This window comes from Thunnus maccoyii, chromosome 13 (genome assembly GCF_910596095.1).
Source record: "Thunnus maccoyii chromosome 13, fThuMac1.1, whole genome shotgun sequence".
In the NCBI taxonomy this organism is placed as follows: domain Eukaryota; kingdom Metazoa; phylum Chordata; class Actinopteri; order Scombriformes; family Scombridae; genus Thunnus; species Thunnus maccoyii.
In genome coordinates this window covers 8969028-8994273 of record NC_056545.1, presented here as the reverse complement: position 1 = coordinate 8994273, position 25246 = coordinate 8969028, and the positions used below count along the sequence as shown (strand labels likewise).

The following is a 25246-nucleotide window of genomic DNA, read 5'->3' as shown; positions in this document are numbered from 1 at the left end:
ATGTGACACATTTCCTCATTCAGAGGAGGAGGTTGGATGGAGGCTTGCGGACTTTTTAAAGAAGTGTAACTACAATCGTCCGCTAAGCTTAACTCTGTGGTTATTATTGTAGCCATGACGACGAAGGTGGCCTAACTTTAAGGATGTAGCAACTTTAACCCACCACATGTGTCTCTAACCTTAAAGTGATCATTTTAACCCAAACCATCATCTTACCCTAGACATGACCAGACCTGAACCACAGCGTCGTCACATCATAAAACATTATTATTGTTTAACAGTTTTATAAAACAGACAGATGACGTCGTCCTGCTGATTTCTGCTGATAGAGACTAGAAAACGCTCCCGTGTGTCGTTCTGGAGTCACATTTAATGTCAATATGTTCAGTCTACAGCTCTGTTTTTTTAAATACTTTGGCAGATTGAGCAGCAGAGCCTGCATCTCTGATACGAGGGTGATGTAACGAGGCCTCGTTAGGGGCGGTCGTGAGATTTCTGGCGCGGTGAAGCGAGGCATCGAAACGTCTTGACGCTGTAGTTTTGCTTTGGAAGGTCGACAGTGTGTGTAGTTATGAGTATCATGATGCCTTAAGATTGTTTGGTTGATTTCTGAATTTAGCCAAGTTTGTTTCTTTCCATTTTGTTTTTGGAGGGTTTTTGTTGTTGTTGTTGTTGTTGTTGCACAGTTACAATGAATCACCTTTTTTTAGTCACTAGTCTTCCTCCTGTCATCTTTCCTCACATAAAAATTTGCCATTTTCCCTTAAAAAAATATGACTAAAACTATTATTTGAATATCAAAACAGCAGCTGCTTCACTTACTGTCGACTAACATTTTTTTATTTCTCTGTTACCTCTTTCTTCTCCACAACACGCACATGTTGATGTGAAACATGAGGAGTATATTTTCATTCATTATGCTGCGGTCAATATCTTTAATAAAACAGATCTAGAGAGAGTTTTTTTTGTTTCCTTTCTCTTAAACTGAATCAGACCTGAACAACACAGAAGAAGAAGAAGAGGAATTAAACTGTGAGCTTCTGCTGTTAAACCAGGCTTAACTAAACACCTCAGGCTTTTATTTGATCTGTCATATATTGATTTATTGATGAGAATGCAGAAAGAAAACTGAGGGAGAGGCTGTGATCATTATCAAAACAAAGAAAAAGAGAAAAAAGAAGACAGGAGACGGAGCTTTTGTCTCCATCTGTCCACCTGTCTGCCTCTTCCTTGAAAAGGCATCTTAATATAGAAGCTGATCAATAAATCAATCGATACCCCTCTGCCACGGAGGAGCAGAGTGAGTTTATACAACAGGATGAGCAGTAACAGGCAGTAAACTGACATCCTGAAGCCTTTTGTTTATTTTCTTCCTGATTTTACACTTTTTTTGTTTCAAATAAACAAGTTGTAAAGACGTAAATAAACATAAATAAAAAGCAGCAACATCTAGCAGGTTCAGATGTTTTATTAAGACAGATAAATACTTTATTAAATAAAGTGTCGATACAGCATGAGACAGGAGAAATTACACATCATTAGTCAGCAAAAAAAAAAAAGACAACAGAATAAAGACAAATAGTAAACAGATTTTTAAAATGTAAATGGCAAATTGTGCATTTTTTATGGATGGTATAAACAAATGTTGTAATGACAATAATAATAATAATAATAATAATAATAATAATATAAAGACAATAAAATAAACTATTAACAGCAGTGTTAAAAAAGGTCAAGAACAAATATTATATATAAATAGCTTTTAATTTAACCTTTATTTAACCAGGAAAACCTTTGAGATTAAAAATCTCAAGTTTCTCATCCAGTCATATAAAATATTACATCTTGAAGACAATTTAAGATTCCTTAAAACAACCCAACACCTGTCTCGATAAAAAAAAAAGTGAAATAAATTGAAGTAAACGAGTAAATAAATGGGTTACAAAGTGATTAAGAAGGCAGTAAAAGCAAGATAAGTTAAATAATACAACAATATATCATAAATTTATAACAAATCAGATAATATTATCTGGATGAGAATTAACAGAATTATTTTAGCCTGATAACAGCATGTTAGCCTAAATTAGTTTACTTAGATTTTCTTTTAGTATTAATCCTATTGACACTAGTATTGATCCTCACAACAAGACTTAATATCGGTAGTACCAATAATTAGTTAATTTGCTCACCAATATTGCTTATGTCCTGTGTGTTGACCTCTCTAGGCCACCATACTTAGTGGTACAGATGTCATGACATTGATAGTTTATCATTACAATAAATAAATACGTTGATATACATTGACTTCTTCCCTCTTCTCAGTGCACACATCAGCAGAAAAGTTTATTTCTAAAGCCTAAAATAATGAGCACTGTTTTTCATTTTTTAGCAGAGACTCTGACCTAATTCTGGAGGATTTAAAGCTGCTCTTCGTGGCCATTTGGTGGATTAAACTCACTGATTTTCCAAGTGTTATTTATTCCTCTCTGAAGCTGGGAGCAGAGTCGGTGTAATCTCCACCACTCAGTCCTGACAGGCTAATTTGCCCAGTCTGAACCCCCATTAAGTAAAAGGCAGTTTAGTGTCAGCTCACTCTGCAGGCCTGGCTCAGTACAGGACTTTATTTATGAACTGCTGTTTGATTTTAAATATTATATCCAGGTTATGCTGAATCATCAATGGGATTATTGGTAACTTCGGGCTCCCGTACACCCACACGTTAACAATAACAAACAAAACAAACAGTGTCTGCAGGAAATAACGAGAACCTGCAGGGTGACGAGAATTAATACTAACTCACTTAACACGAGGGGGAGGGGTGGGTATATGTGTGTTTGTGTGTTTGGGGCCCGGGGGGGGGGGGGGGGGGTAAAGCTGGAGTAAAGGTGGAGTCTTGGATGAGGTAGAAGCAGACAGGAAGGAGGGACATTTGAGGGGAAATGTGGAGATATTATTTACATGTTCATTAGCATTTTTAAGACATGCTAGCAGGTGTTTGTTGGTCCACAACCAATAAATTTGGTGATCCTCTGACTTTTCATTCAGCGCCACCATCAGATCAAAAATATTATGTGTCTAATACTTTGGTTCATTACCAACTACCTTTAAAACTAGTGATATTACCGTCAACCTCAGACGTTGTGTTTAGTGCTAATTAGCAAAGATTAGCATGCTAACACACTAAACTAAAATGGTGATAACTGGTAAATGTTAGAACAATATGCTGAAGATGGTGAATATGATAAACATTATATCTTCAAGCACTGTCATTGTGCTAAGCTAACATTTGGGGTTTTTGTTGGCGCATAGCAAGCTAACGTTTTTAAACTAATACTGACTTCACTAACATTAGCTAACAATCCTGTCTCCGTAATGTAGTTGAAGTTAAATAGGTAAATTATTATACTATTGTCATGAAATGTGGTTGTATTCATGTTCCCCTCAGGGTGAGGGTTATAACAAATTTGGCGATCCTCCAACATCTCATTCAGCGCCACCATCAGGTCAAAAATATATGTGTTCAACACTTTGGTTCACAACCAACTACCTTTAAAAAACTAGTGACATTCCCATCACCAAACTAAAAAGGTGATAATTAGCACGTTAGCATATTACTATGCTAATTTAAGATGGTCAACATGGTCAACATTATACTTGTGAGCATGTTAGCATGCTGACGTTAGCGTTAAAGTATCACTGCCAGTACAGACCGGCTGTTGTGGTGAACACAGACTGTTTTTATTCTAATAGCTGAAACTATGTTTAAGATGTGTTTTTATAGTCCTGGTATATAATTTTACATGTGTACAACAACCACTACCCTCTAATCTTTGAGCCTGGAGATGGATAAAGAAAAAAAAATGCACAAAAAACTCTCAACAGGAAGAAGAAAAGCAAGTGTGTATTTTCTGTGGCTATAGTATAACAACATAGTATCATCGTATCATTTAATCAGCAAGTATCCATGGCAAAAAAGAAGCTTTTTACTCTGCTTTAGTGTCTTTAAGATTAAACACTTGTTTCAGTGCTGTCAGTTAAATAAACATGATTTAGTGATTCATTCATACTCTGAGAATAGATTTAAAAAGTTTAGTCTTAGTGTGAAGGTTTTTTTTTTTTTAATTTATTTAAAAAAGAACTTTAACCTAAAGGTTCGGAGACTGTTTTGTAAAAATAAGGAATTGGATTCACTGTACATGCAAATAAATAAGTGTGGATAAAAAGAAAACAGTGAATACAGCAGGATAAAGAAAGCTAAATTATGCAAAACTGAATGGTGGGCAGAGTGCGTTTCAGCAGATTCACCTTGAACCACATCGCTGTTTTGTGCCAATTAAAGCGCTCGCCCCTCCTCTATTATCCTCTGGCCTCAGTGTTGAGCTCAGAGAGCGGAGGGAAGGTATGTGGGCTCAGCGCCAGCCCAGCCTGGGAGAAAAACACCGAGGCTGCCCATGTGGGGTTCAGCTCTGTGAGGCAGGCAGGTTACCGTGGCAACCAACCAACCACCGCCGCCGCCGCCACCACACACAAGGAAAGCCTCCTTAAATGTCAACTTTTCCAGGAAACGACTAGAAAAGAAGCTCATTTTCAGTGTATCTTTTTTTTTTTTTTCTTTGTTAAAACCTCACAAGGAGCTTTGAGAGAAATTCTTGCACCATCAGGTCATCAGAATGAATCCTTTAATTTAGATTTAGAGGATCAGAGAAAAAATATTTACTAATTTAGATACACAAATGTTAACCAAAAAAAATCACACTTTTGGAAGGACTAGATTTTTGCATCATGATGTAACAGAAAAGCAAAAGATTGTGAAGGAAAGGAGGAAGGATGGACGTGATGCTGTAGATCTGGGCGGCTTTAAATTTTAATTTGTGAGAGATGAAAAAGTTACAAACACCCATAATGCAATAATGCATTAAAGGATTAAAAAAAATAATTGTGCTGGTGTGATTTTAAAAGTACAAAAGAGATTATAAAAGACTTACAGAATGTCTAAAATTGAATTTTATCAAAGAAGAAAAACAATATAGACACAAACAAGTAGAAATAAAGACTAGAAGAAAAAAAATCAATTATATGTGCCAACAATAAAATAAACACATTAATTTGTAATGTTTGTGTTAAACTGAGGAAAACAAGAATACAAAGTTTCCTTTTTTTGCTAAGAAATAAACAACAACAACAACAACAACATCCCAATTCTAAAAGCTCTTTATTGGTTTTATTCCGCCATAAAACAACCAAACACAGAACATTTTCCCACATATTAAAAAGGAAAAACTAACAAACAAAGCACACAGATTCAAAGCAAACATAAAACATGAACAAGCAGAAACAAACAAAAAGAAAATGTAAACAGAGGAACACTAGTTTATATCTGAAACGATGTTTAATGATACAAAAGTGCTTGAAAAGGTGAAACATGGAGCCTCATATCAGCTAAAGTTTGTCACGCAGGGTAATTAAAGCTAAATTTAATGGATATTGTGCTGTGTTGTCAATCGACAGCGTTTTAAACCCTCAAACCACCGACTCCTCAGTCATGCAGCCATCTTGAGTTGTAAACGTCGCTGCCATCCATCTCAGATCTAATGTGAATACACAATAACAACAACAACAACTGAGGCTGAGAACAAGCAGGTTAACTAACTAACTCTGACAATCCAGCATCAGCCTAAAATGTCCTAAAATGGCCACCGTACAAACATGACCTCATGACCTCCCTCAGCTTTTAATGATTTTATTTCCTGCTGAGTAACGAGCCTTTCAGTCTCACAGGGCTGCTTGTGTTGCTACACACTTTTAGCTCAGTTACAACATCACATGAACATGAAATCTCACTATAAACTACAACGTCTGTAGATATTTGTGCTCGTTTGTGCTGATTTTCGGCCTCCTGCGCGGCTCCATCTGCGACCGTCGCATGTATCTCCGCTTCACTCGGACATCATGATGATCTGATTTCTGTGCAGCAGATTCGGGCCTGCGGCGGCTCCTAATTAGCAGCCTGTGTGTCGTGCAGGAACAATAAGCTGCAGCCGGAATCTGCATACGGCTGCGACGTCCTCTCCTCTCTGAGAACAACCCCCGTCGGCTCGGAGCTGCTGCTGCCGCTGCTGCTCTCCGAGAGGCTTCAGACTGACGCAACAGGAGACACACTGACACATTTCTGCTCCCAGAGGCATCCAGGGAGAGTCTGCCTGCTGGAGAGTCGCTGCCTGTGAACTTGTGTGAGAGAGTGAATGAAAAACTCTCATGTTCAGCGGCTAATCAGAGTCTAAAGCAGAGGCACCAGGAGGGGTTTGAAACTATAACATGTTCATGTTGGACACACTAGTGCTGGAAAGTGTTTACCCAGGTCTATCAGTTCAAGCATCAAGAGGATCTCCAAGAGTAAAAATCCCTTAGAGATCCCCTCAGACATGTAAAAACACTCTGCTTGGAACAATAATGTGTCTCACATGTTTTTTTCCACAAATTAAAAAGTATAATTACCAATTTAAGATCCTTAAAATGACATATCCTCCTTCTCCCTCATTAAAAAAATCTATAAATCTCTGATAAATGTAAATATTTTTCATTTCTAAAGTTTTCCTGCTGGACACCAGATGTCTCCTCCTTCACTGTAAGTTTCATTCTTAGTGTTTGGAGGCTTCGGGTTTCCACATCATACTTGTTGAATACTGGAGCATGATTGGCTCCAAACAAGTTGTGATGTCATGAATCATGCTTGTAGGCCCGCCCCCTTAAATTTTTTTTTTTAAAAAATCAGATTTTCAGTGAATTCAGAGAAACTTTCAGCAGATTAACGTGAAAACAACAAACATACATCATCGTTATTGAGAGGCGGGAGGCTTTAATGGACGGCTTCGCAATTTTTCCAGGAGTGTCTTTAAAACAACAGTCAGGTGTCCATATGAGCAGTGAAAGAGGTTTTCTTCACTGTAATCATTCCTCCTGTTCATACTGGATATTACAAGACCAGTGTGTAGGAGGGTTTTAGTGTGCATAGTGTGTTCAAACAGTCATTTAGTGCAAAAATGCATTTAAAAGTTGATGTGAAGCTTATATTCAGCTTCAGCAGTCTGAGTTAGTCATATCAAGTGGATATCTGACACATTTACAGTCTTTTTAGCATCAAATTTCCTCTTTGTGTTTCCCTGTTGAGCTGCGGTGGAAGTATAGTAACAAAAAGAGGAAGTCTGGCACTAAAAAGACTGTAACGTTGAAAGATATCTACTTGATTTGACTCATTTGGACGCTGAAGCTTCATATTAGCTTATCATTATTATTATTATTATTATCATTATTATTATTATCATTATTATTATTATCATTATTATTATTATTATTATTGCAGTTGATGCTTTTATACAGTTGTAGATATTTACTTTGCGGCACTAGGACCCAACAGGCTGTTTATCCGGTGATATTCCGGCGCTAGGACCTGTCGGACACCGTGATGGTCTCTTTGTCTCCACCAGTCAGAGCCTCCTCCTCCTCCTCCTCCTCCTCCGTGTCCTCTCTGTAGTCTCATTCCGTGTCTCTCTCCATCAGCAGCGGGCTGGATGCTTGCAGGGACAGAAACATGGCTGTGAATCTCGGCAAGAACAGACTGGCCCTGCTGACCGCCTACCAGGACGTCATTGACGAGACCTCAGACACCGACTGGTGAGTCCTGCAGCCGGCCGGCCATCCCTTATTCTCCCCCCTCTCCTCCACCTCCTCTCTACTCCTTTCCTTTCTCCTTGTTTGGTCGCATTGCTGCTCCTGTCTGGGTTTTGTTGTCCGGGTTGATGCGCGCTGAGGATGCGCAGGTCAGGACCGGAGCGCACCGTGCAGCAGCAGCAGCAGCAGCAGCAGCAGCAGCATCACTATCAGCCGGACTGGTGTTTAAACTACAGACACTCAGGCCGGGCTGCAAACTCCACACGAGTTTATCTGCAGCTGAAATTCACAGCACAGGCTTTGCCTTTTAGTGATTAAGCGCATTAAGAAGCGGTTGCGCGCAGGGAGGACGCGTCAGAGCGGTGAAAGTGAGTTTTGTTGTGTGCGCACTGGACAAATACTTGTGCAAGCGGACCGGCGCTTTGTTTCCTCCCAGTTTCTCCGGTCGGGACCAGCTGGAAGCAATTTCAGGCTTTTATGCAGTGTGTGGATCTATGTGTGTGTGTGTGTGTGTGTGTGTGTGTGTTAAACGGGCCTGGTCCAGAGATACTGATGAGCCCCTGCATCCCCAAACGAGGGCGGAGAGGAGAGAGGGGCGAGGCCGGGGGGGGGGGGGGGGGGGGGGGGGGAGGGGAGAGGAGGAGGAGGTGGGGGGGGGGGGGGGGGGGGGGGGAGTGGGGGACTTCCATCATCACCCTTTGTGGCCTTTCCTCCATGCTTTCCTCACTTGGAAATGGTGCAAGAGGTGGCAACGAACACGCCTGCTGACATATTGATCATGAAAGTGAAATGATTTACAGCAGACAGGAGAAATATATCCAACAAAAATAATAAATACAAGCGTGTTAAGTTAAGCTGCACATTAATTCCAGTCAAAGTTGCAAAAGAAAGGCTTTCTGATGAGGCAGCTCTTTATTAATGATTCATAAATGCTTTATAGATCTGTTATAATAGAAAATCCTGCAGGACCAAAATCCATTTATAAACACGGTGGTTGATTATAGATCTGCAACGATTAGTCGATTAATCGATTAGTTGTCAACTACTAAATTAATCTTAAACTATTTTATAATCGATTAATCGCTTTGAGACATTTTTTAAGAAAACAAAGTAAATATTCTGGTTCTGGCTTCTCAGATGTGAATATTTGCTGGTTTCTGTTGTAAACTGAATATTTTTGGGTTGTGGACAAAACAAACATTTAAAGACGTCGTCTTGGAAACACCGATCGACATTTTTCACCATTTTCTGACTTTTTATCGACCAAACAACTGATCGATTAATCGAGAAAATAGTCGACTGATTAATCAGTCATGAAAATGATTGTTAGTTCAGTTGTTGCAGTCGGTTTATTGTAAGTTGAGCTGCAACGATTGGTCGATTGATCGATCGGTGAATCAGGAGAGACTTAATTATTTAGATAATTGATTAATCATTTTAAAGCTGTTTGGTTTCAGCTCCATAAAAGTGAAGATTTACTGCTTTTCTTTGTCGTATCGGATAATAAAACAAATGTTGGAATCTGAAGACGTCACCTTGAAATCTTTCAGTATTTTTTGACATTTTACAGACTGATCGATTAACCGCTGACGGTTTATTAAAACCTCATTAATGATTTTTAAACTGTAGATTTGGTGACTTATTAGTGAGAAAAACCCATAAACAGACTGACATCAGCTCTACGTGACGAAACGCAGCCCTCCGTTCATTTCAACGGGTTGATCAATCACATACATGCAGGCGCACGTTCCCTGGTGGATTATTTGTAACGTGAACGATCTTCACAACAAAAGATAAAACAGTCGCTGCTGTTAAAACTTTGTAGAATTGTTAGATTCTGTCTGAAAATTAACTATTAAACTACTATTTTGATAATTGAATAATCATCTTTTTTTAAAGGTGCAGTATGTAGAATTTAGCGCCATCTAGTGGAACGGACTTGGCAAAAATGGAATAAAATATTCATAAAGTATGTTTTAATCATTGTATAATCACCTGAAAATAAGAATTGTTGTGTTTTCGTTAGCTTAGAATGAGCCCTTTATATCTACAGAGGGAGCGGGTCCTGTTCCAGCCCGCCATGTTTCTACAGTAGCCCAAAGAGGACAAACCAAACACTGGTTCGTCAGTTTCATGGTTCTCCGACGTGCTTGTGAGCAGAAGGACCGCTAGATGCCTCCTTTTAAACAACTATGCGAATGAATTTGCTGCTTTTAAGCTTCTCAAATGTGATGATTTAATGTTTTCGTCTCACATACATGATGGTAAACTGAATATCTTCTGGTTTTGGACTGTTGGTCGGACGACATATCTATGTCGGATATATGCGTTGGATCGGTGCGGCATCGGCAGCAGTGATGCGGGCGTCGTGTCGGACTGTTGTGGTGAAGAAAGAGTGGAGACAGAACCCGTCGGTTTACGTCTCGACCTTCAACTACGGTCACAAGCTTTGACTGAAAGAATGAGGTTGAGGATACGAGCAGCCGTGTAGAGTATCTGGACTCAGCTTTACAGAGAGTGTGAGGAGCTCGCTGCTGAGGTGGTTTGGGCACCTGGTTAGGATCCTCTTGACCCCCCCGGGGCAGACCCAGAACATGCTAGAGGGACTACATATCTCTTCTGGCCCGGGAATGCCTCGGGATCCCCCCAGGAGGAGCTGGGGGGCGTTGCCGGGGTGAAGGAAGTCTGGGTTTCTTTACTCCTGGTCCTGGATAAGCTGCTGATGGACGAAATAAGATTTAAAAACGTAACCGTTGACTCAGGGAAATTATAAAAGGGCATTTTCGCTATTTTCTGACAAACGACTGCTTTTATCAGAAAGTGGTACTGAAGATTTCCTGAGTCTACAAATACTGAAACCCAGCTAACTTCTTGTTTTTCGTAAATGTTGCCACTAAAAAACTTAAATGTACACAAACACACACACACACACACACACACACACACACGAACGCAGCCAAAAGTCCCCGGATGTCGGATTTTCCCACCAGCATGTGAATCCACCGCAGGAATGTTTATAAGGTTTATTAAAGTGATTCCACATTAAAAAAAATAAGAGCTGCAGGAGTTTTACAGGCGTTCGGTTTGGTGTCTTTCCTCCTTCTGTTCTGTTTGCGTGTGACAGGAAGTGAGTTGAAGATTTATTTATTCCGTTTGGGAGCTAATGAAGCAGGCGAAAGCCATTAGAAGAGGTAATATTTGACTTTCAGCAGAAGTGTAGGTTTAAAGTGAAAGTGTAACCTGTTGTCCTTGATCACGAGTCGCTACTGAAGCAGTTTAAACGGAAACATCAGGAGAATTTTTGGTATTTTCCACATCTAAAAAACACTCATTTCCTTAAAAATAAAGGTGTTCATTAAAGCTGAAATCTTTACTCAACAGCAGGAGAAATCAGCGGAGCTCGTCCTGCTGTGTTTTAGCTCAGATTACAGATCCTGTTTTGAGTTGTTTGGAGCCAAACACTCTCTAGTCACCATCTTAACTGTATGAAATGTGAACCTGTGCCATCTGCTGCCGGTCGTTAGTCTGAACGAACACGCAGAGGTTCTGCTTTCAGTCTGTAGCTGACGTGGTTCGAGGGGGGAGATTTTGATTTTAGTTCCACATTTTGTTTGCGGTTTTCAGTGCTGAAGATGTTTCTTTGTCTTTACTTAACAACAACAACATCAGTATGAATGTAAGTGATGTAAACTAACGAAGCAGCTGCACAAAGTCCCAAACATGTTTACAGATGTTGGACTCCCGTCGTTGGTCGTAAATAAACAACACTTACTGATTTAGCATCAACCCTAATCACAAAAATTTGAGCTGAGAAGATGCAGGAATCAGATAAATAACATATTTAGAGGTCATTTAGGGGTCATTATAACAAATAAAGACAGAATTATCCAGTCCGACCCCTAAAAAGGTTCAAGTTTTGTCAAAGTTTCCAGTTTTCTTTAGAATCTGTTTCCAGGTTTCTGAGATCCTGCTGACTAACATCTGAAACCGTCAGTTGATTAAAAACTTGACCGACAAATATCTTGATGTTTGATTTATTGTTTAAGTAATTAAAAAAAAAAAAAACATTTCATGATAATTTGCTGCTGTTTTTGACAGTAAAGCAGATATTTTGGGATCAGCTGAGTTAAGTTGTCTCTGTGTCACTGTGAGGTCTTAGTAAACATTTTAAGTAAAAAAATTAAAAAAAACAAAAAACAAAAACAACAAACAAACAAACGCTTGTTTAATCTTCCTGAACGTCACAAATATTCTGTTTTTTTTCATTTTTCTTCTTCGTCTGAACATTGTTGTCAGTCGAGTATTTTGGACATTTAATGACGTCACTCGGAGACATTTTTAATGTGTTTTGATGTCATAAAAGGTCAAAACATTAAGAAACAAATGATCCTTAGTAGCAGCCCTGATGAATCTGCAGCTATTTTGATAATCAGTTAATCATTTCAGTCATTATGGATGAAACATTGAAGGTTTCTGACTGTTAGTAAATTGAAATCATCACTTCGGCCATTTTTCACCATTTAACATTTTAGTTACTAAATAAGTAATCAATAATGAAAATAACTGTCACTTAGTTGCACCACTGGTGTCGATAAAGATACCAAAACACATGTTGAACCACAAAGCAGCTTTAAAAAAAGAACTTTATCTAAAAAATACTCATTAAAAATAACAATTTATGATTGAAATGAGGCGATATGTGATCAACACAGAGAATGTGACTCAGCATCAGCGTTTAGTAGCTTTGATACTTGATGCTGCAGCACATTTTGATCATTACTCAAAGTAATGAGGTTAAAACACTCAGACTGAAGAGAGTCTGTAACTTCTGTCCAGGAACTACACTGATGCATTTACAGCAATGTCTCTGTTGTCCTGAAACATCCTGTTTATTGACGACAATCTAACATATTTATAACATACAAAACATGTCATAAAAACGATAAAGTCCTGGACTCATTTCCATGACTTGTTCCAGAAGGTGTTTGTGTTAAAAACAGTCTGACACTGAGCTCTCCGGGGATGCAATCACCTCACTGTTCGCCGCTTGTTAAGTTGTTGATTGAGGCAGGAAATGATGCTGTTTTCCACTCACAAATCTCTCAGAGTTTCCCCCTCCCCCCCCCGGACTGTAAAAGTTTGAATTACACCTGCTGTGTTTTTATCAACCTCCTGACCGGCTCACCTGAGAGAGAGAGAGAGAGAGAGAGCAGCAACGATCGACCAAAAAGGTTACCGTCTGCTTTAATAACGGCGTTCACATGTTTGCTTGTTTTGTTTTGTGGGATGATCTGATGGAGCAGAGAGACGATGCGGAGCGCCTCAGGCCTGCCCTCGTTTTTCACACTTGATGAGATTTGAACAAAAGGCAGAGACTTCCAAACACCGCTGACCCCAAACAACACGGGACACTCCCAAACACCCCCAACAACCCCCCCCCCCTCCCACTCCCCCCTCTGTCCCCCATAACGATACACTCATCTATTTAACCACCATGTTGTTTTGATAACAGAACATTTCTTAAATCTACATCCAGATCCACTTCAGTGACAGCCATCAGGATCAAATCATCATGTTTCAGATTCAATTTTCCATCCGACCAATCAGAGCTTTGTAGGTTGAGAAAAGGGACGTCAATCTTTCTGTGTAGTGAGAAATTTAGTGACAGGAAATCGGCCACGAAAATGGTGATCAGCGTTGTGCCATTGAGTTACAAAGTGGGAGGAGATATTTTGGGCTCATCAGTAGTTCTCATAGACAACGTTAGTGACTCATAGTTTGAGCTTTTCTACAGTTTGGATCAACATGAAAACTCTCCTGGGAAAAAAACATCAGTACGGAAGATGAAAGACGTCCAGTTCTTCAATAAAAAGTTGCTGAGCTTTCACAAGAAAACTCACTTTACAGATTTTACAGAACAGAGTGAATCGTTTTTGGATTTCTGAGTCACTTTTGAGTGAATTCAGGTTACTAAAAGACGCCATGTTTCATTTGGATTATAACCGATTAAACTATAAATTGATCAACAGGAAATGAATCTGCGATAATCAGTTTTTCAAGCACAGATGCCAAACATTTCATGGTTCTGCATTCTTCAATACGTGGAGGATTTTTGCAGCTGTTTTGTGTCTTAAGATAACGTCACTCTGGGCTGAATGAAGTCGTAACGGACCTCTATCAGTTAGTCTGAAGGATGAAAATAAATCTGATTAAAAACTGAACCTCCTTGTTGGAGGTCGTTTCAGATCATCAGAAACATGTTTTGTTGAAGGTAGACTGATAAAACTCATTTCCTTCACCGTCTTCTTTATCTTGTAAAAAGGTTTGATTTCACTTTAGTGAAGGTGTTTTGTTTTTTTTCCATGGAAGCTGAGGAGGTTTATTCATTAATTACATGACATCTCCAGTGAACAGGCCTTATCTCCGCCTCGCTCGCTCACACACACGTCCGCAGCCCAGCTGTCAGCCGCTCTGTGACCGGCTCGACCCCTTCGGCACGCCGTTAGCTGTGACTGGTTGAGAGCAGGCTGCGGTGATAACAAGCAGGACGGATCCATTTGACGGATGAGTCGGCCGTGCGTCTTCTGAAGCTCCGTCTCCGCTGATAACAGGCAGAATGATCCCGTCAAGGACTCTGTTAGGTTTTCCAACTGAGTCATTAATCTCTTTTTACACAAGACAGGAAGAATCTGCTAAATAAATCTGAAAATGTGACTGTTTTAATACATTTGATACTGTTTATAATATAGCATTTGTTAGAGGAAGGTTGTTTTAACATCGATTAAACACAATAACCTCACACTTACTGCGAGCCACAAAATTTAATCAGGATGTAAATGTTTCGAGCCTACTCAGATCTTCGTCAGGTCAAAATGTTTGTTAAAAAACAAAAAACAAAACAAATGAACCCACATTTAAACATCCATACTATAGACTTTAAAAATATATATGGACGTTGCCATCGTGACGTCACCCGCTGGTTTCTGAAGAGCGGAAGAGTGGGCGGCTCCGGCCGTCGCCATCTTGGCAGCGCCCGACTCCGTCTAACTCCTGGCTAATTCAAAATGGGCAAAGAGGCGGAGCTGAGGCGGCTGAGTGAAGCCTGGTTGCTGAAACAAGCCACCTAGCGGCTGGCGGACCTGTCACTCAAAGCAGACATGTCCTTAATTATGCATAACTTTATGGTTTAATGAAGTTTAAATGGTTGACAGTTGAAAGAGGAAATTAGCTACAGAGACCAAAACCGTTGTTTGTACCAGGCTGTAAACATGTTCTGCTGTAAAGTTGGACATTTTAACATGGGGGTCTATGGGGATTGACTCGCTTTTGGAGCCTCAAGTGGTCATTCAAGGAACTGCAGTTTTTGACACTTCTGCATTGGCTTCATTTTTCAGCCCCGGATGTTGCCGCTTGATCCAAACACACCAATAAGCTGACAAGCTCTATAACGACTGGCGTTGTTAACCATCCAACCCGTCCAGGTTGATAAACATCTCAAAGCAATTATCAATTAAATCTAGACTAACAAAAAAAAAAGAATGAAATCTGGTCCATGTTTCCAGTACGATGAACTGTAATAACTTTGATCTCTTATGTTTTCCTCTAATGCCTCAGCTGTACTTTGTGTTTAGTGTTAAATTAGCAGATGCTAGCATGCTAACACGCTAAACCATGGTGCAAAGCATGGCCAAAAAAAAAGGTTTTCAGTCTTGCATTAATTACTATGTGGGATCATCAGCAGCTCATATGAATTTTCTCCTAATTTTTCTCTTCACTTTATGATATTGGAAGAATTTTCTTAAAGCAGAAATTTGACTTTCTTGTAGCTACAAAGGGCCATGTGTGACCACGTCTGCAGAAACCTAATTTAATATATGTGAGCCGTTATGGAGCAGCTCCGACCCTACAACCTACATGTATTTATTTATTAATGTACTGTAGGTTGTTTATTTACTCCTGGGAAATCTCTCTATTCACCCTGAGGTTTGGACTCAAGGTCGCGGTCACACAGCGTCACTGCTGCTGCTGGTCGTGTACTTTGGTGTTCTGGTGTATTCATTAAAGGAAAAACCTGAATAAATGAGTAAAAAACATACTCAGTGGATGAATTAATGGTGATGTCATCAGGCTTATCTCGGCTATAAGACCACAGATTTATTACAAAGCTTATATTACATAATGAGGACTCATATTTAGGACTAAAAGTCAGCGTGTCTGCTGCTCTGACCTTGTTGATCTCGTTGATCTCGTTGATCTCGTGTCGTGTGGCTGCAAAAAGCATTTAGAAAACAACATTTGGATGCGTCGAAACGTCATATCTGGTGAAAATCACATTTACACAAACTAACAAAACGCTTATAAAAAGTTTAATTTTAAGACCGCAGAGAAAATCGAGTCAAACAGTCACATCAAATAAAAATATGATGAACATGAAGATCTGAAGTGATTTCAGACATTTGACTAATTAGATGTTTTTCATGCTTTTTATGTCAGATTACAGCAATGAATCATAAAATATGAAACAAATTACATCATCAAATTATGAATACTCATAATAAAACATATTTGCTGTGAATATTCATTTTTTAATTATGTAATTTGTTATTTGAAGAGTTTTGATGTTAGATGTGATGATTCATAGCTGTAATCTGACATTAAAGCCTCCATAGATGTGTTTTTTATTTGATGTTTCAGTGCTTTTCTTGGTAGATATGAGAAACTTATTAAGATGGGATTGACTTTGTTGTTTTTTTGCCCGAAGCAAAAAAAAGAAAAGAAAAGAATGTCATCTCTTGAAGCACGAATGTCAGACTGCGGTGAAGGTGGACGCTGTGAAAAAGGCCGGCGAGTGAATCAGGGTTATCCAGTATCAAACGACCCGCAGATGTTCAGGAATGCAGAGCGCTCTGTGGCCACCGATTGGCCCGGAGGCTGCTGTCATATGACCCCCCCCTCCACCCGTCCACCCCCCCATGACCCCCTCCAGCTGTTTGAGGAAGCCATTACCTGACGAGTCACCTCTGCCAGGAGGACAAAAGAAGAAAATGGTGGTAAGAGCAGCCGAGCAGGAGGGTCGAGTCATGTTTCATCAATTGAAGTCAGTCAGACACGAGACATTTGTTCACTGCAACTCACATTTTTCTACCTATAGCTCATGTTTTTCTTAATTTAATTGATTTCGAAAGACTAAAATAAACAACCTTTCTGTTCTCTCTGATGTTTGGATTCAAGGTCACATGATGTAGCACCAAAGAGATGCTGAAAAATAATAAAACAGCTACTGGTCATGTGCTTTGATGGCATATTTTATTATTTATCACCACATCTGGGTGATGATTTAACCTGAATGAACCACAATGATATCATAGCGATGTCATCAGGGTTATCTCAGCTGGAGGTTTTCCAAACTGTGTAGAGGAAGTTCGAATCATAAACACGGACATGAAACACATAAGTATGACTTACACTTCCCGTTGATGTCCTCATCTCGAACAAACATCCGTAAATCTGCTTAGAAGTCATCAACGCTCCTTACAACTTGCCTGAGAATCTTCACATTTAAGTTTTCAGTATCAAAGTAAAAATTTGCCTTGACAAAATGTAAATGGCGTGGGTTTGTTAGCGATGCCCTGACAGTCGGTGGGCGGTCCGTCACAGAGACACAAACTGTACCATCAATGGACCCTCCAATCCCCAAGCCCGACCTCTCACCTCATGCTCACTCCTCGTCTTTGCCTCATTTAAAACCCCGTTGAAAAGCATTAAACCACCTTCGATGCAGCGAGCAGTCATGTTGACGGCTCTCTCAGATTAATATAGAACAGTGTCAGTGGTACAAACATGCAAAAAACAGGCTTTTACTTTCATCACGTCTGCTTTGTGAGACACAGTCGGACATCATTTCCCCGAACGTTTCATCTCCTAATGTACTTTATCCTTTCACTTACTACACAGCAGTATGTTTAATCAGAAAGATGCTCGTTTTTAATTTTGTAATTTGAACATTTATTGAAATGAAAGCATGTGAGAAGTTTAGAGGGAAAAATCACTATTTGGTGGAGCTGTTAACAACTCATAGACATCTGAAATGTGACCCCGACTACACACTGCTTTTTGTAAGACGTCAAAAGCCAAAAAGGTTGGAAACCACTGGTTTCATCTTTAACAATGTGTTGTATTTTAAAAGCTTGTTATATTATCCATTGTGTCAAATCTTCATCTGAAAAGTAACTAAAGCTGTCAAATAAATGTAGTGGAGTAGAAAGTACAATATTTCCCTCTGAAATGTAGAAAGTAGCATCACATGGAAATACTCAAGTACAAGTACCTCAAAATTGTACTTAAGTGCAGTACTTGAGTAAATGTATACTTTTTTCCCGTTGCCTGCCTCTCTTTCTCCATCTTCTCCTCCGTCTTTCCTCCCGGCGGCACCATAATGGGGTCGTAACCTCCGGTAAATGCCTCGTGGAAATGTGAGATTGTGGGCCGGACGGCGGCGTGTCAGGCCGAGGTCAGTGTCATGATGAGGAATGAGGAAAAGTGACGTTACGCAGCGGTGCAGACGATGAAACCAGCAAATCAAAAGCAGATACGCCTCAGGCCTTACAAGGAGACGCTGACACTTTAAAAAAAGACATTGATATTTTCCTCAGCAGACATTTGTCACATGGAGGGAAAAAGTTGCAGTTGTGACACTGAAAAATGCAGTTTTTGGTGCATTTCACACTGAAACCAGTGGCTGCAGTTACTTGTAAATTAGTATTTATGGTTTGTGGCTCCTAAAATAGCTCCTAGTTAAAACTGGGATGCTGTTTTACTGTTTTTCGAAGCTTTGAGGGTCACAAATTAAATTCTTTTAACCTCCGTTGTTTTCAGGTTGCAGCTGAAATCAACCTGAACAAATAAAACCACAAAATTGTCAGCATGTCTTAGTCGTTTGGACTATAAAATGCCTGAAAATGGTGAATAATATCAATCACCCGACCAACAGTCCAAAACCCAAACACATTCAATTTACTAGAACAGAAGACTAAAGAATATATTATAGAAGTTTTCTTTAAAAATGTGATTATCTATATCTATATATACACACACACACACATACATGCATTATTTGTCAGATCTCATCATGTAGTATTTGTCCATTGTTCAGTTTTTGCTCATTAATGAGGCTTGTTTCTTTAACACAAGTGAAAGAAGATCATTTCAATCTGTTTTTGATAATATCCAACTTTTTTCAAGGATTTTGCAGAAATTAGTGTCAGTATTGTTTGGAATAAAAAGCCTTAATTGTCATGAAAGTGGCAGGAATTGACGGTGGAGGCGAAGCAGGTCTGAAGAAAACGTCTTTATTCAGAGCGTGCAGAGAAAACCAAAAAGCTGGAAGGTCAAAAAGCAAAAACTGACCGCTGAGCCAAGCAGAACAAACGGACCACGACAGACCAGAACAAAGGATCCAACAAAGACTGACTCCAAACCAAGACTTAAATACTAACTGAACTATTAAAAGGGAACGAGGAACAGCTGATTAGACACAAGGACAGGCTGGGAAAGACACTGGCGGGGCTAAACGAGGATGAATGCAGGGCAGGTGTGAGGAAGAGTACATGAACACAACTCACGAGAGTCTCTGCAGTCAATGACAGAACCGTGACATTAATAAGGCAGATTTACATGCTAGAATTAAGGAAAAACGACTTGAAACTAGTAGATTATTTCACCTGCTTACTTGTTTTCACCACCTGTTTTAAGAAATAAAACTTTTAGGACTCGATTGTAAATTTTTTTCCAGTGTGACTTTGTGTTTCCAGACCTGTGTAGTTCACTCTGGTTGGTTTTCCTCCTCGGTAAGCAAGCAAAGTTTATTTATAATAGCACCTTTCACAAACACCAGTTACGTAAGTGCTTCACAGTCAAAGAAATAAAATGAAATCAGAATAAATAAAAAAACAAAGACAACAGATAAAATATACAAGGAGAGCAGATAAAATGGACAGATTAAGATAAAATAGCACATGCCTGTCTGAACAAACGTGTTTTTAGCTGCTTTTTAAAGGAGTCTACATTATACAAGGACCTTAAGCTTGTTGGAAGACTATTCCAAAGTTTAGGGGCTGCTGACTGGGAGGCACAGTCCCCCCCCCGGGTCTTAAAATGTGTACGAGGTCCACTTAGAAAGCCCTGGGTGGACGATCTAAAAGCTCGGCTAGTGGTGTAGGGGTGCAGAAGGTCTGTAACGTACTGTGGAGCCACGTAGGGCTCTATAAGTGAGCACCAACAGAGGAGTTATATGTGACCATCTGTTGGATCGTGTTAAAAGCCTAGCAGCAGCGTTTTGGACAGTTTGTAGGCGTTGTACGGAAGATTTATTAAGACAAGAGAGTTACAGTAGTCCAAACGTGATGAGATAAAAGCACGAATTAAGATCTCCATTTTTATTTATTGATACCACAGACCGGAGTTTGTCTATGTCTCTCAGGTGAAAGAAAAACGGGACGATTGGTTTGATCAGATCTGAGCACAGAGATCGGACTCAAGCTCTCGGTCCGTTCATGAACAAACTCGATCAGTTTGTCGTGCTACAAGATGTACGGAGGACAACTTCTTTTTCAATAAGCTTAATGTTGGACTGGAATCACAGCTAAATGTGATTATTAAAGATCATTATTTAGTCGTTAAACTCGCTCATGTCGTGTTCAGTCCCAAAACAAACAGGCCTTCGGTTGATCCGGGTCATTGCAGAACAAACTGGACCTGCAGCTTCATTAAAGCATCGGGCTGCTGAGGCTGTTTTTGACCTCATGCTGGTCGAGATGATTTTAAAGCCTCGTGTCAGACTGACTTCCTCAGGCGGTTGTGGTTGTAACTCCCCCAGAGGCAACAGATAATGTGGGTTTTCTGTTTTTATTGTACGGAGTTGTTCACAGATGCTAGTGCTGAATCAGGGAGGTGGTGCCTGGTGCAGCAGGAGTGGACTGAAAATTAATTTTTCATCTGGAGCTTGTTAATTTTTAATTCTTGAAACTATTCTGAGTGTTTCACTGATTATGTTTTATATCTGGATGTAACCCGGGAGGCTCTGCACTCAGATTAAACTGAGCTCTGATCTCAGTGCTGCAGGTATTTGGATGTTTTCAAAGAGTTGTTCCTTTAGGAGATAAATGTGTGATTTATTGAATAGTGTTGTGCTCAGCGTTGGTGAAGTTGAAGGTCAGTATCTGTGTTTTTCTTCCTCCTCTGACTCCAAACTCCCTTTTGATATGTTGGAATTTACCTTTTTTTTCCTCATTGCAATAACTGCAGCTTTACAAAACACCTTCTGTCCTTCTTCTCAACCCTTTCTCATTGAAATTACTTTCATATACAACTACTTAGCAAATATAATGCAGCACAGATTAGAGATGAAATGATTAGTCAGTTAGTTGCCAACTATTATATTAACAACCGTTTTGATAATCAATTCATCATTTTGAGTCATTTTTTTAAAGAAAAAAAAGTCCAAATTCTCTGATTCCAGTTTCTGAAATGTGAGTATTTTCTGTTTTTTTTAGTCCTCTATGACAATAAACTGAATATCTTTGAGTTGTGGATAAAACAAGACATTTCAGGATGTGAACTTGGGTTTTGACATCAACATTTTACACCATTTTATGAACCAAACAACTAATCGATTAATTGAGAAAATAATTGTTAGTTTTAGCTCTAGCCCAGAGGAATGGTCCACCACTTTGGTGCAAACAGATTGACATGAAATTTGTCACAAAACGTTTTTTTTATTCGTCCAATACTTTTGATTTATGACCAAATACTTGCAAATAAGCCTGAGCTGTTTTTCATGTTAATGGCTAATTAGCAAATGTTAGCATGCCAACAGGAAGACGGTAAACACATGCTGTGTCTCAAATCACATACTTCTGTACTTACACTTAACATTTTGAGTGCATAAGTGCGTTCACACTGAGAAGTATGGAAAATGCACTGTGAGTACCCGGATGGTGCACTCAAAACGGTCAAAAAGTTGAGTGTGGAACTATGGACACTTCTCGCCCTCAATGGTCGCCATCTTGGCTACATAGCGGAGGGGGAGGGACTGACTTTCAAACTGGAAATTGCGGCCGAGGACGTTGTTACTACGGTGAACATCGCCGCATTATCCAAATATAAGTTATACATGTGTTTTTTAGCACTAAGCGCCACTATACTGTTGTTGGATATAAGCCATCAGTATGTTTTTTGGGTTAATTTAGCAGTCTGTAATGATTTGGTAGTGCGAACGATAACGTGAATGCTAACGCTAGCTAATGCTAATTTGCGATCGTCATTTCCGGTAAGTGCACAACGGCTGTGTTTGATTTGAGACAACACTACCCTGTAGAAATTTGCGCACCATGCCAGTAATATATGGTGTACTACATGAGCGTGTACTAACAGAAGTATGTGATTTGAGACACAGCTACAGTGAACATTATTCATGCTAATCATTAGCATGTTAGCATTGTCATTGTGAGTTCTTGTTATCAACATAATAGAGAAACTTTTAATTCAGTTGTGTCACTTTTAATGTCGTCTCTGATGTTTTATTGAATTTGAAGTTTTATGTATCCCTGCTGTTGTGGTACTATTAGTAGTAAAAGTACTCTGCTTTACAGGAAGTAGAGAGTAATTCAGTTTTAATCAAAAAAATAATACTTTAAGTTGTGACTAGGCCTCAAGCTAACTGCTAATGAAGTGAACAACTGCTCTTCATTTATTTATTTACTTAAGTTATTATTATTGAATGTAAAAAACATTAAAAAAAATTGCACCCCCCCCTCCCCCCCAAAAAAAACAGTTAGATTACAGTTTCCCAGAGCTGCTAACATCTTCAAATTGTTAGTTTTGTCCAAAACCCCCAAAAATATTCAGTTTACAAGGATATAAAATAGAGAAAAGAAGAAAAATCTCACATTTGAGATGCTGGAAACAGAGAATCTGTCAGTTTTACTTGAAAAATTAATATAATATTAATTTATATTCTAAAATGTTTTACATGGAAATGAAGTGAGACCTCAGTGGTAACCAGCAGATTATTGAATGAACTGATTTGATGTTTTTGTCTTTGGTGGGAAAACAGAGCAAGTTGTCAGACATTCAGAGGCTGAAAGGGAAAAAAAGAAAATTATTTTATTTCTGTTTCCACACTCAAGAGGATGGAGGTGTATCTGGAAAATCCTGTGTTATCACCCATTGAGCCAAAAAAACCAACTCCTCTTCGTTGAATAAACGGCGCCATATCCACTTTATAAAACTGTTGAGTCAGTGAAGTGAAAAGAAAGTCTGTCAGGCCGAGTGTCAGACTGTCATTTTGCTGCTGCAGTCAAAGGTTTTTGAGTTCAACGAGGGAACAGTGTGGTACAAGAGGGAGCCTGCAGTTTATAACCTTGAAGCTTTTCTCATATTTTTCTCTCCGTCTGTGTATGTGTGTGAATCACTTGCTCTCTGCCATCGCAGCTTCATAGCAGGAGGGAGAGAAGAAGAAGAAGAGGAAGAGGGAGATTAAATTAGCCAGAAAAGAGAAGTCAGTCAGCTCTTATTTTTAGCTTCGCTTTCACACTCTGAGCACATTGAAACTCCAACTAAACTTGCAGAAATTTTCCCCTTTTTTGCAGCGAAAAAACAGTCAGAAATCACATGAAAGTGATTCTTTATTTCATCCTGCAGAGACACGTCAGAGCTCCACTATTCATTCAGATTATAACAGCTAAATGAGGCTGTTTTTTAAATATGTATTATTCACCGTAAGGAAGGTCTTAACCACATGTTGAAATACAGTCGTGGTAATGTATTAAATGCCGGAGCTGGATGCTGCTCTCGGGTCTGTACATATGTACTTCCTGCTCTGATCCTGATTGCTGCAGTCATAGCAGAGCTGGAAATGTCACATTTCTTTGCTTTGCAGAGCTCAGTGAAAAAAAAAAAAAAAAAAAAACCCAAAAAATCACAGCACGACTCTGACTGAGATGAACAGGCTGTTCGAGTTAATCGAGACATCTGCCAAGTGTAGTACGGTACACACACACACACACACACACACACATACAGCACAGTACACACGTATGGACTGCAGTCAAATATAACACGAGGTAGACAGACAGAAAACTCATTTCATTTCTCTTAACATGCAGCCAATTTTTTTTTTTTTTTTTACTGATAGACTAACCTTAAATCTCTTCGCTTCGCCCACCAAAACACGTCTGCGTTTATACTTCACGGTATTATGATTTCGCTTTTGAAACGATCTTTTATCTGGGGACTATTTTCCATGGCAGAGATATACATTCCTTCTGTGTGTGTTGGATCTGATCGGCTGCCGTGTGTTCAGGTCGATCCAGTGATGTTTTCTCTTCTCTCTCTTTTTCCTCTAAGTGTAGTCGCCTCCTCCTCAACAACAGTCGCCGCCTCAGATTTTCTTTACAAACTACTTTTTTTCAGGGGGGGGCTCGATTTAGCTGGCAGGAAGAGGCGGAGCTAGGTGACCTTTCAACTTACTGGGTCGATTTTTTTTTTTCTTATGAATGTGGTCACGCTGTACGGATAGCACGACTTGAGGCTCAAGCACCTTAAAGTGTCGGAATGAAGCCTCAACGTCTCTCTAGAAATACTGAGTCAGTCATTGTTTTCATCCAATCATTATGGCCTCAATCTCTATTATGGTCATTTTGGAAATTATTGCTCCTTTAATAAGATTTGAAGACTTATAGTAGCTCACCTGCTGCTCTCCCCGGCTCTGGGACTCACACTTGAGTCGGACTATTGTCTAGGGCTGTAGTCTCCTGGTCGATTAGTAGCTCTCGTCTGACTAAATTCTCATTGGTCGAATAATCTCCGTGTTATTTTCATGAGGAGAAAAGTGCTACATCAACAGCTTTCCAGGATTAATCCATTATTTCTTGCGGCGGGAGGGACAGACTAACAAATTACTTGTGAAAACAACGGGGGTGTATTCAACCTGATGGAGACCGCTGGGTCCAACTGTACTCAACGTTTACTGAATCTGTGTTTCTCCTATAATTATAACAACAAGAACTCCCGCCAGACCATAAAGAACGCCAAATATCCATTTATTTGGAAATCAGTAGCGTTTGGGAGTCTCATGCAGTGCTGTTCTGAAACGTGAGTCAACCTCTGTGTCGTTACCAAGGAAACTATTGCTAGCGTAACTCCGTTTAGTGGGAAAGAGCGGAGCAGAGGAAAAGGTTAGTAGTAAGTTGTCAGTCTGGCAGTAAATGAACAGTACAGACTACAGTGTGTCAGTTAATAAATGCTAAAAAGTCACGTCTGTTGTTTCCCCAAATGCTGGAAAAGTGAAGGAGGTTAGCTCCAAAGTTAGCAACAATGGGTTAGCATAACCTGAAGATGCTAAACAGAGAAATGTGCGACTGCCGAGTTCAATCTGTCACGTTACATCCAAGATCGTGTGTGATTTCAGTCGACCCAGATTTTCTTTGGTTGACTACAGCCCTACGATTGTTGCAATATTTCACTAAGTTTAACATTTCTTGGTTACGATTCCTGCTGTAATGACAGTGATCCGATTACA

At 39.6% G+C, this 25246-nt stretch overlaps 1 protein-coding gene across 2 annotated transcripts in view; it reads left to right on the top strand.

Moving 5' to 3' along the window:
- The first annotated feature begins 7502 nt into the window (after window positions 1-7502).
- Window positions 7503-25246, top strand: part of dbn1 (drebrin 1) — a 130578-nt gene continuing 112834 nt past the window's right edge. For both annotated transcript variants that reach the window (XM_042430394.1, XM_042430393.1), the window contains exon 1: window positions 7503-7671. In XM_042430394.1, the coding sequence (XP_042286328.1) occupies window positions 7589-7671 (83 nt within the window). In that variant the 5' untranslated portion in view covers window positions 7503-7588. The remainder of the gene's footprint in view (window positions 7672-25246) is intronic.